Raw genomic sequence first — 12,510 nt, 5'->3', positions numbered from 1 at the left:
CTTTAGGACATTAGGCAGGTTGGTTTTTAAAACATATTAAGAGGTTGAGGTTTTCAGACAAAGAGAGGGAAAGAGCATTGGGTAAGGGAGTGAAATTTCAGGGCAGCATTTTCCAAGCAAGCAGATTTTCAAGCAGATTTTCCTAAAGGGAAATCTATGACGTTATTAGTAGAGCTTATTGAGCTTATACACTTTTTCGGACATTATTTACCTTTTTCTCCTCCTGGCCTGAGGCTTCTGGAAAGGCTGAAGGCAGCTGATTTCAGATAATTTCTGTGTGCATAAAGGGAAGTCTTAATTACCGGATTAAATTGCTCAAAGCACTACAATAGTCTTCAAGACTGAGGAAGCTGAAATATTATTTACAGATTAAGAGTTCTAGATTTTTATCATGTCATGACCATTTTGAGATTTTGGCTCAAAATTTATAGGGGTCATCTTGCTACTACACAAAATAGTTGTAGTAGCATTAACTACATTTCTCTTTTATTTGGACAACCTTGTCTTACAGAACAGTGCCGAACAACGGCTTCATGGAAGGTAGGAACACATTTCTCTCCCATATGCTTTACTTCATTAGGCAAACATCAAAGTTGAATGCTATTGTAAGCTTAAAAAAGGGGGTTTTTTTCCCACTAAAAGAAAATAAAATATTTTTAAATGTCATTTAAAACTGCAGTTAAAATTATGAATAATTTAGCTATTGGAAAATATGTGCTTATTGGTCTCATTTTTTTCTGACTGGATCTAGATCTAATAGTGAACATTTAGTTTTCCACTTAAAGCCATGACTACAGTTCCTCTCCTAACATTTGCAAAACAAGTTTGCTTTCAGATTTCACACATAGCAAATGTAGGAAAGGAAAGTCAAATCTGGTAGAAAATAATTAAGATGCATCTGAAACATACAATTTTGTGTCCGACAGTTGTGGTTCAGTCATCAAGCTTTGTCACACATTTGTCCAGTTACAGATACTTCAGGTTTCATTATTTAAAATGTTCTGGAGAGATTTAGTGTCCTTTAATGTGTTTGAGAAAAGAGAATGCATTATTTAAAATGCATTCAGTACTAGTTCCTGTCAGTCTGCACCACAAGGGGCTAAATTAATTTTATAAGCCTGAGAACATTATGATGGATATTTGTAAGCACTTTTGCTGTCTGACAGTGAGCCTGGCATAGTTTGAGGTAGAAACCTACTAATACCTTTTTTTGTGTGTGTGAGATTTTGTAAGGATTTATAGACATCATAGTCTCCACTAAATTCACACTAAGTCACACATCCACTAAGTCTTGAGGCTAAGCTATAACCCATGGGGAACAGAACAGAATTCTTATCGTAGATCACATGAACTCCAGTAGAACTAAAAACATTCAAGGGCACCTGCATTGGTTTATATCACATTAATATTTTATAGATATGTTTCATCCCTAGAAACAGGCCTGACTATCAATGTTTCAGGTAGAAAATCTAAAATTTCTTAATTTTAGGATACTGTAACTTAAAGAGGAAGAACATGAAGAAGTGTTAGTGATTTATAAAACTACATCCTTGGAGATATTAAAATCTTGACTGTATAAAATCCTGAGCAACCTGATCTGTGCTGGTTCTCTATTGGATTAGGAGTTCAACCAGATGACTTCCAGAAGTTCTTTCCCAAATAAAAGTATTTTGGTATGCTGTGCATTGGAGAAGCTACTTGCAGGTGGTAAAATCTAAAATAATGGCAGCAAATAGTATTCATTTTTGACAGAAGTTCATTATGCTGTCTGGGGCTTTTCCATCCATCACTGCATCACCTACAAGAAACCCAAACAACTTCTGTATGGTTTTAAAGCCTGAGGGAGACATTTGGGGTCACCTAATCTGATTGATTCCCTACCTACTTGTTTCTGGTGCACCAGTTGTCCCCAGCATTATCAAGGTCTATTCAAATTTGTGTTGATGTCTTTCTAGCACCTGGTTAGAACTGAATAGAATCCTTTCAGAACTGAACGTTGAAACCTCATCCTACCTGAAATGTCACTGGCTGCCTCATACATATCTCCCACCATCCTGCCTTTGTAGCAATAAGTTTGACATTGAGTTTCTGTAGACTGTAGCTCTTACGTGACTCTTATGTGACCACCCACAAGGAAGGGTTTCTTGTTTGGCCAGTATGATTGGAAAGGTGGCTGCCATGCAGAACTGAGAGGCATCACAGACTGGAGTCTGTATTACATAGCAGGACAATTTGCATAGAAGCAGAGGATCTGCTGGGGCAACACAAGACCTGTCTTGCTCTGGGGACTTTTTTTTTTTTTTTTTTCTCCTGTAGTTGAGATGTAATCTTTAAAATTTAGACTTAATTATTATTTTCCTGTTCTGTCAATATTGTTTCAGGACTCAGTGTACTCTGTGTTTCCCTTAAGAACAGCTAATTGCAAGCCTAAACTCAGCTAAATTATATATATACATATCATTTGCAAACTTAAACTCATCATAATTAAAGTTTTGGTTGGGAAGCTATTACATCTTTGATTCAACTTAAACATTGTCTTTTGTTTTAAATTTAAAATGTTTAAAACTGTTTAAAGCTGGCATTCACACTTTGAAAATCAGCTTGCAAACTAAGGGTGTCCAGTAGTTTACTGAGTTTAGGGAAATATTCGTAGATAATCAAAGGCAAGGATAAGAATAAAATAACTCACTTCTAATGTTTTCAGCAACTCCTCCCTCCAGAAAACCTAGCATGGGAGAAATAACAGCTAGGCTGTTATTTGGGAAGGCTAGCATTCTGTCCTGTTGTGGGTGGGCTCTTCATACTTCTGAAGTTATAGTGTTTTTATTTAAAACCTGAATTGGATTTCTAGGCATGTATGGCACACGCCAATTTAAAATTATTGAAGTTCTTCATAGTGTTAAGAGTGCTTCAGTTTGAAAGAGTGAGGCTTTCCTGCAAATGCCAAGTAAATTGCTCTGCAAGTCCAGAATCTTTGATCACCTCTGAATTGAAGTGCTTACGAAAGATGTTGCCGTGTTCTAATAATTTTACAGCTCTCTCTGATTCATATGCCTAGAACCCCAATCATTTGCAAATTGAAGAGCTCTCATTATTTTGAAGTCCTATGTGCAGTATAAAATGATTTAAGATTACTCTGCAGCTTTTCATTTTTATTTTGTAAAAATGAAACTTTTTTTTTTCTTCTTTTTTAAAGACTAGCTCTTTCCTCTGCAAGCTGGGAGACATTATGAGCTAATTCAAACATTTAATGTTTAAAATGGAAATTGAACCAAATTCTCTCCAAATAACAGTGATGATGGCTGGGGGAAAAAGAAGGAAAAAAAAAATCGCTGCCTGAAAAGCCGAGAAAATACAAAGTAAGAGGCTGTCAGTGATCTTTACTGGGAAAAGTGTGAAGAACAAGAAACATATTGTCACTGTTCAGATGCGGTCAAGGTGAAGTGGGGAGACTGAATGAAAGTTACAACAATGTGACAAAAGAGAGACACAGATCCATTTAGTCTTGGAAGGAAGAGAGCAGGAGGCACAGAAGGCTAGTTCACATGTTGCTTCTAAGCTGATTTTTGCTGTCATTTTATCATACAATTTCAGAGGGAAATGATGTATGCCCTTTTGTATCTTCTGACTTTGTCTTTTAAGAATAACACTTCGTTTCTTTCTCACTAGAGACCTTGTTTCTTTTTAGCACGTGGCAGTCATATATTGTTTATAAGTCACATAGCTTTCTAAAGAAAAGTCTCATCACTATTTCTTGGCAGCAGTAGAGATTTTTCATATGTTTGTTTATTTTTTCTTTTTCCCGAGCACATGCACTGGATGGTCTTTGTTCCCAGTGACTCATTATTGAAGAACTAACAAGAGCAAAAAAGAAGTGTTCTGGAGGAGGAAGCACACCAACCTGCTAGGGATCCCTATGACTGCACCCTACCTTGCTACAAAAATCTGCTTACTTCCCACCTGGAAACCCTCACCTGCTCACCTTCTGGTCCTGCTATGGGAGCTAGAATGGGAGCTCTCCAAAAGAAAGGGGAGAAAATGAATTTAAAAACATTCCAATCTAAACAGAGAAGTGGAGAAGCATTATTCTAACGTATCGAAAGAACAAGGGATTAGGGAACCTACATTGCAGATACTTCAGCAGTAGGGCAGAAGTTGGTGTGGAGGCAGGATGAAAAAGTGGCAGATCAGAGCAAAGAGTTTTTAAAAGTTTCACAATTGTGTTGCTACGGAGGTAGCCTGTAAACATCTGGAAAATCTGGAGATTTTCAAAACAGATGTTGAAAGAGAAAAAGAGACATGGTCCATCACAGCATGAGCACTTCAATCATTTGAGAGAAAAAAATTCAATTTTTTACGTCATATAATAAGTACGTCATACCTTCCTCTGGAAAAAAAAATTCACATTTTTTGTTGTCCTTGTTAAGAGCTCTGAGGCACCTCGGGAGATGAGTACAGCTGCTGTGGGTTTGGGTCCCAGTTTATAACCCTCTTCTCCTGAGCTATTTAGTGGGGCTTGTCAGCCTTTTCTGCTGCACCTCTTTTCCATACAGAACATGTTTATGTCTCTGTGGGGAAGAGTTATACAACCTCAGAAGGCACATTGGGTTTACAGTGTGAGGGACAGGAAGATGAGCTCCCTTCAGACACATGTCCTTTTGGAGGTGTAGCTTCCAGCAGAGGGAAAGTGTGATTTCGTAGCATTCTGAAGCCAATGTCATTAGTTAATGCCCATCTTACCAGTGTGGAAATCAAGTCTAGAAAAGCTGTGGTTATTTAGGACATTGTGCTCTCCAGTGTTTCCAGTGAATCATTAATCTTAAATATATTTATAAATAAAACTTACAAGGCTAAAAATGTAATTTGGAAATCTGTTAAGAATAATCAGGCTCAAAAACTCCTCCTGGATTTTTTGTGGCAGGTACCTGAGTGTATAGGGAGAGATATTTGTTTCTTTGCTGCTGTACCAGGAAACATTTAGTGAAGCTGGTATTTCCCTTGTTCCTCTCTATTGAAGGTTCCCCATTTTTTACTTTTTGCAGTTTTCTTTCTTTATCCACACTTCTCATATATCTAGATTTTTTTATTCCCCCTTTCTTAGCTTTTCTCTGAACTCATGTTCCTTTTCACTTTCCCATTACCAGTACTTTTACAGGTATTCCATTTCTTTTGAATCCTTTCCATCTTTCCTGCAGAGACTCCCTACTGAAATTCCTACATAAACTCCTGTTATCCTTCTTGAAGTGACTCACTTCTGGCTGAAATCTAGAGCTGTTACAGAAGTTCCTGTATACACAGGAAAAGTTGACAGGGTTTATCTACCTGTTGTTCAAATATAGGGTCATTGCATTTCAACTTTCTGATTACCTCAGATTTTGGAGAGATTTTGGTGAACAATCTCTCTGTCTACTAAGCAATGCTCAAACTACAGGGTATATAAATAGCATTAATGTAATTTTCATATTTGCATAATCAGTAGTCTCACTCAGCAATTAGTATTTCAGTAATAATATCCAAACAAATATAATTTCCCAAATTATAGAAAACTCATTCAGAAACTATGTTTTATTGTAGGTAGTAGTCTGTTGGAGGATATCAAATACTTAAAAGAATAAACATTATTTCTGTTAATTTGAGGATTACCAAGTTTCAATTTACATGGGTACAAAAAAAAAAAAGTAAGTAAAAAATAATTCAGGGGTTTTTTTTTATTCTTCCTAAGAGTATTTCTTACTGTTATACAGCTTGGTGCTACATAACGCCAAAAGTTTAATTAATATTTTTGGTTGATTTTTAAGATTATATTTATTGATTTCCTTCTAGCATATTCTGGATTTTGAGATATACTGTTCCAAAAGGTGAGTTAAATAGGGAACTTGGTCCATTAGAGGCCTCAGTGCATTAGGACCAATACAAACTGGTGCATTTGGTCCTTCAGCTCCCAGGAATCTGTGAAAGACAAGTGCACCAGACCATGCTGTTTTGGTCTGAGTCTTCCAACCAGCAGTCCGTCAGCTTCAAAAGCAAATGAGACACCAAACACCATTAATCACAGTTGTGTTGAGTACTCAGAGACTGAAATGTGCTGTTTCCAGATACTAAACACCACTACAAACCCCATTATGTGTGTTACATGTTAGCCAGAGAGGAACTCTTAATCCTGGTTTGCTGTCTATAGCTGTTACAGGTACACTTTAAAGAAGTATCTCTAAATCAAAAATTACCTTTTAGCTGCGCCATATTTTAAAGGAATGTAAACATGTTAAAGTAAAGGTTTGTGTATTGTTGGTAATGCACATGACTGCTTGCTGTGTTATGTACAGGATGATCCATATGCCACCCATACTGCAACTGGTTATTACACATGCTGGCTCAGTTTACTGGTAGCTCTAATACACTTCTGTAACGAGGCACTACTTGTAACATCAAAGCAGGGGAGACATTAGCTCTTTCCCCCTATAGCCTCTGACCTGAAAGCTTTGCTTTTTATCTCTGTATAAAAGGGAAATATTCTTTTCAAAGAAGCCTGGCTAGAATGTGGATATTTTCTCCACTGTAGAATAAGAGTCTGTGAAAGCAATCTACAATTTTTCATCTTTTTTTCAGAGTATTGTTTCTTTTTGGACTTCATGCCTCTTTTAGAGTTAAAACTCTCGCTTTCAAGTAATAGTGACTGGGAAGTGCTTTCAAAATCCTGAGGTACTTCTGTTTTCTGTAACCCTGTCAGCCTGAAGAAAGGTGATGGAACATTTCTATTTTTGAAAGAGCGATATATTGTGTAAGAGAAAGAAAATAAAGTTTGAAAAATAGTTCATACTCAAAATAATGGGTAAGATACAAATCCAATTAATTGTACACAGGGTTTGCAAGGGAGCCAACATTTGGCAAATCAAAACTATATTTTATCTTGCAGATGTTTCTACTTATTTTTTAAAAATTAAAAAAAAATCATATAGCAAGTGATTTTCTCAAGTGTATTTGAACTTTTAAATGGATTGGATCATCTTCTGACCTTTATGTATCAGGGGTTTTTTGTGTAATCTGGCTTGTCTTGTTTCAGTTCAACATTTTAGGATTCTTGACCTTTTGGCTTTTAGATTCTTAACTTGAGCTGTCTTAAACAGGGGTTGGACTTCAGAAACAGTTAAGTATGCAATGCCAAACATTTTTGATGGTGTATGACCTGCACAATTACTTTTGAGTATCAGGTCCCTTGTTCGGAAGGAATCACAAGGAAAGGAGTTCTGACTTAAACAAACATAGGTGCAGTAAACAGAAAAAGGAAGAGCATAAATGAACATATGATTTCACAAATTGTTGGTATTTTGCTGCTTATAAAGATATTGCAATCCTAAATTTTAAATTATCTTCCAAAGAATTTCCTAAACTCATGAGCACTGATTGTATTACAGGTACTGTGGAGTGCCATACTAGCATGATCTGGACTCCCAAGATTTCAAATATAATCTGAAACTTCTTTTTCTACCTGTGTTTATTGCAATGACTTTTTCTTAGAATCCAAATGGGAAACCAAAGAATAATCTCAGTTCTTTTCCACAATTCCTGGCTTCTGAGGTGGCATTAAACATTATTCAGTCTATGACACTTAACTCACAGTGATGTTAAGTCAGTGATTAATTCAATGAAAACTCATTGATTTTTGGATGCTTTAGGTGGGCCTTCTTATGAATATGCATAGTTCCCTGAGGTGGGTGTTTTAAAATTTAGCCTGAGCTTCATTGCTTTTCCACATACTTCCTAAAAGTTGCTTACCCACAGGAAGGGTGGCACAGTCCAATTCTGTTGTAATGACATCATTAAAAAGAAAACAAAGCTTCTCAATTTTCTCTGTAAGACTTCTTATGAATAAATAAATGTCAATCTTTCTTCACTGGAAAAAAGATGGATCACTTGTTTGGGTTTTTAATAAAGGTACATAATTTCATCATACAGAAGTGCATACTAGCATATACTTTTAAGCATAAATACTTCTAGTTACAAAATAAGACAGAAAAGCATTAATGTAACCTTTTAAGAATGTCTTTTTACTTTTTGGTTTTAATATATTATTTTTCTTCATTGGCGCTTGATTGTAGCAGAGAACAGTTTTTCTTGCAGAGTTGATTTTCTTAAGAGGAAGAACATATGTGTTCTTAAGTTATACATATTTTATCATGTGCTAGACATAGTAGGAAGCATGTCCCTAAAATACTTTCCAGGAATTTTGTAAGCAAAAATGTAAGGAGAAGAAAAGAACAGAGTTTATGAGTTGTTTGGTTTTGGTTTTTTTTGTTGTGTTTTTTTTTTTTTCCCAGATTGTAATAATTAATAATTTAGAAAAATCAAAATGCTTTCAAAATGTAAATGTAAGTAAATTATGTATTAAACTTGTATTGCTAGTTAGAATAATCTGAAACCATCTGCCAAAAATGAATATCTTTGCTTGCATTCAACTAATATGCCAACTTATGGTTACTTGCGTTTTACTCCTGTTTGCTACAGGTGAAGTGGGTGAATATCAGACAGCTCATTATAGAGACATGCATGCTGCATTCCCAAAGTAGGATGACAGAACAAGTCATGGTATGTATTGTAATTTCAGTTCTACAATGCATCTTCAAGCTGTCTGAGGTAAAATGCTTACTAAGCACTGCATTGGGGCTGTCAGATTTCTTCATGGGGTGGTAATTAAATTGAGGCAGCTCTACCATTTATTTTGTGGAACTAAGCCAGAATTATCTGTATCCTAAAAATATGCTGCTGTAGACTGCTGCTTGTAGAAGGAGCACAGTTTTTTTGCATATAAATTATCTTTTATGGAAAACATCCTATTTCTCCCTGTTTTTTCTCACCTCCATAGGCTGTGGGGGAGGAGAGCTGTTCTGTCACTGGACTTGTTTAAGTCTGAGGGAAACTGGTCATGATACCATCAGAGATGGTATCTTGCTTAAAACTGCAGACATTTGGGCTGGATTCAATTTGTGACTAATAGGGATAAAGGATTGATGGTCGTTGTGGCCAAGGGTGGCAGTAACATTTCCTGCCTGATTTACAGTGTTCTTAGCCCTGGTATAATTTATAATGCCAGGGGCCCAGTTGGCCATGGCTAGCCACTGCCACAAAAATAAAGCTGAATGCATGTGAGGATGCAATGTGATAAATGAACAGGAAGTTCCTTTCTGGAGACCAGCTTCATTATTAAAACACACGGGAGCCTGCTGTGCTGGGTCAGACCAAGGGTTCTGGTAGCTCAGTCGTGTGTCTCTGCCAGCACTCTGGCATTCTGCTCTGAAAATCAGAGCTATTCCAAAGTGACCCTGGCTTAGAAATAGGGCTCAAGATGCAGCGTCTTCTCAATACTGTCACTCATGTTCTTCCTGAGAGAAGGCAGTGGGAATTGCAAATAACTTTAATGATATACCCACACAATGGACTTGTAGGGCAGCATGATTATGTTCTTGCCTTCTTACCTGCTTGCTTTCTAGTGAATCTGAACTTTCTGAAAATTGTAAGTTACCTAAAAACTATGGTGAGATAGGCAGCACAATTGTAACTAGTTGAATATCAAAAGTATATGCAACTCATATAACTGCAAATTCAATTCCAAAGATATTTTTTAAGATTGGAAAGGGTGAGGCTGATGTGCAAAGGAGGCTTTCATAGGATAAGTTTCCTATGATGCACAAATGAGTTTATTTTATAATTCAACATCCTTTAGAAAATTGTTTGGATTGAGTTCAGTTGGTTTAGTCAGACAGTGAGAACAAAAACTGGGAGGAAATAGCATAGAGATGCAAAACTGTTTTCAAGTGTACAGTGTGGAAGAACTGTTAATGAATTATCTGGAAATAAATGAAATCTCCTGCAAAAGCTATAATTTATTTTTTTCAAGAAATGGCGATGAATATGAATGCATGATCAGAAATGTTGAAACCCACTGTTTACTTTAAAAAATGTGTCAAAATGGTTATCCTTTTCCAAACTGAAATAAATAAATATATGGAAGTACTTAAAGCAGTGTCCAATAAATAGCTACATTAAACAGAAACGTATTACATAGGAAGGAAGTTGGAAAGGGTAGGCTTTATTCATGGGTTCCCAACTGCTCACGGTCTACCTATAGTCAGAAAAAAGAGAAAGGTATGGATTCCTATGGGGGAATTCAGAATAGGAATCTGAACTAACTTGGCTCTTGCTTTGAAGTACTATTTGTCATCAAAGGATATTGTGACAGGAGACAGTGCAACTGTTTCATTAAGAACATTTCTTATACCATTCTCTGACTATGAAAAAGCTTTTTGTTGTTGAAAGCTGTGATTTGCCATTTAAAAAATATATGTATGAATCTGGCTCAAGTATCTTGTACATCACAAATATTACTTTTTAATTATATAATTTGCCTTATTAATTATCATTTTCTCCATGATCATTGAATTTTGAAACACATTATCTCCTTGCGTGTTTGTATTTTCTTTTACCTTTGGTAAACTATATATATATATATATATATATATATATATATATATATATATATGTATATATGTATATATATATATACATACATGTCCACATGCTTTGATTTTACTGCTGTTTTTTTCTGATTCCCTTGTCATATTTGCTTCATTCTGTTTGATGTATTATACTTAATGAACAACAGTTTTCACTTAGAATAATCTTTATGCTTTTTTGAATTTTAAATAGCATATTGTGCTGGTATTAGTGATGTTACACTAAGTCCCTCATCCTGCAAAGGCTAATTCATGTTTCTCACTTTGCACAATCTGAACAGTCCCACTGGAGTTCAGGAGTTACACACGAGAGCATAAAGCTCCTAATTGCCATTAGCAGACTCATTTCCAGTATCACAAAGCCCCATTTTAGGGACTGTTGCTTAGATGTGAAAATGCACATTTCACTGGAAACCATTGTAAAAATATTTCCTTAGCTGGAACCTGTAGAACGGAATTTTAGTCTGGAGTAAATTAAGCCTATATCTTGAGGTGTACATGTTGGCCAGCAGCATTTTATGACTATCTGACAATCTTTTACACTCTTGAAACACAGAAATAACTTTTTGTACTAACGTTTCCACAGTTGCAGTTCATAGCACAAAGCAAGAGGCAGTAAAAGTAGTGCATTTGATTTTGTCCCCCCACTCTTCTACTCGGAGGAAAGGAGCTAGAATAACAGGCAGTAATTAGCTTTCAGCCAAATTGTGTATGAAATTTTAGTCTGTAGATTCATTGCGCCTCTGTCAGCCTGAAGATTAAAGACTTCTTAACTACATAGTGGCACAGCAGCTGAGCAAGCTGTGAAGGAGTCAGTGGGGTTTGTTGTATAATAACTGGTCTGCTGATCACTGGAAGAGACTGGATTTCTGTGTCCAATCCAGACCAACAGAAGTCTACTTTCTTGTCTCTTTCTGTTCCAGTAGATCACCATATATCATCGGGGATTTCAATGTAGCTGACACAATTTCTGCAGTGCTGGAAACATAATATTCATTGATATGGCAGATGCACAGACCCCAATAAAGTTAATGTTTAGCCATCCCTGGTTTTGGCAGCATGCTGCAGCTTACTAATTAACTTGGTTGTTCTTTGTGCTTTTTCTCTTACCAGTGTGGATATAATCAATGGATATCAGGTGTTCTGCAGTCAGGAAGACAGCTGTGAAAATGTACTCTGAAGTTATATCGAGATTATCCTTCAAGTTTTGTTATTAGCACGAAAATAGCAAAAATATTATTAGCAAAAATATTCTAATGCATTTTTAAATAGAGATCTTATAGACAGTGAACTGTATTCTCTTCCATTGGAGGTATCCTAAACAGAGACAAGCAAAAGTAAATCAATGTCAGATAATTTTGCTTTTTTGACTTGGGACAGCCAAAACTTTCTTCAACTGTACCAGACTGCCATCTTGGCTTTCCATCATGGAGCATTCAGGATGCCAATCTTCAATTACCCTTTCTCACTGTCGCCTTGTGTTACTTATTTCTTCTGGCAAACATATAATTTGCATCTGATCTGAGATAATTCGTTTCTGTTTCTAACCAGCCTGTGAGTTTTGTTAGTTGTTCTTTCTTTGCTTGGAAATAAAATTAGGTCAATTCCATTTTGCTTCATATAACATGTAAATGAGTTAGATGGTGCAGACAATACTGAAGACTGATCATCTGGAGACCTCAATATGTGCTCAGATTGCGTAAAGGAGGGTTCCCAGCAAAGTTTTCTTCCTCAGTTAGTATCAAAGAGTAGTTTTTGATATATAGGTTTGATTTTTTTTTCTGTATTTCTTAAAGACATCGTCTCTACGATACTGAGGGAGGAAGAGGAGAACAAACAGAATTATAGTTTGTGTCCTTTTTTTTTTTTTGTGACTAGAATGTTGGAAAGAATCAAAGATGGGTGGATTCAGTGGGTACAATCTCCTTGAAAATGTCATCCTCCCACATTAATTTTCAAAATATTGATGACTTTGGTTAATGTTTCAAAGAACCAGCTTTAA

General features: G+C 36.1%; 1 protein-coding gene across 10 annotated transcripts in view; it reads left to right on the top strand.

Annotated features, from left to right (window-relative positions):
* Positions 1 to 12,510, top strand: part of LOC128805774 (uncharacterized) — a 196,092-nt gene that overhangs the window by 153,775 nt on the left and 29,807 nt on the right. For all 10 annotated transcript variants that reach the window (XM_053974672.1, XM_053974670.1, XM_053974676.1 and 7 more), the window contains one exon: positions 8,503 to 8,583. In XM_053974672.1, the coding sequence (XP_053830647.1) occupies positions 8,503 to 8,583 (81 nt within the window). The remainder of the gene's footprint in view (positions 1 to 8,502; positions 8,584 to 12,510) is intronic.

The sequence above is a fragment of the Vidua macroura genome, chromosome 3 (genome assembly GCF_024509145.1).
Source record: "Vidua macroura isolate BioBank_ID:100142 chromosome 3, ASM2450914v1, whole genome shotgun sequence".
NCBI lineage: Eukaryota > Metazoa > Chordata > Aves > Passeriformes > Viduidae > Vidua > Vidua macroura.
This window is presented reverse-complemented; position numbering and strand designations above follow the sequence as displayed.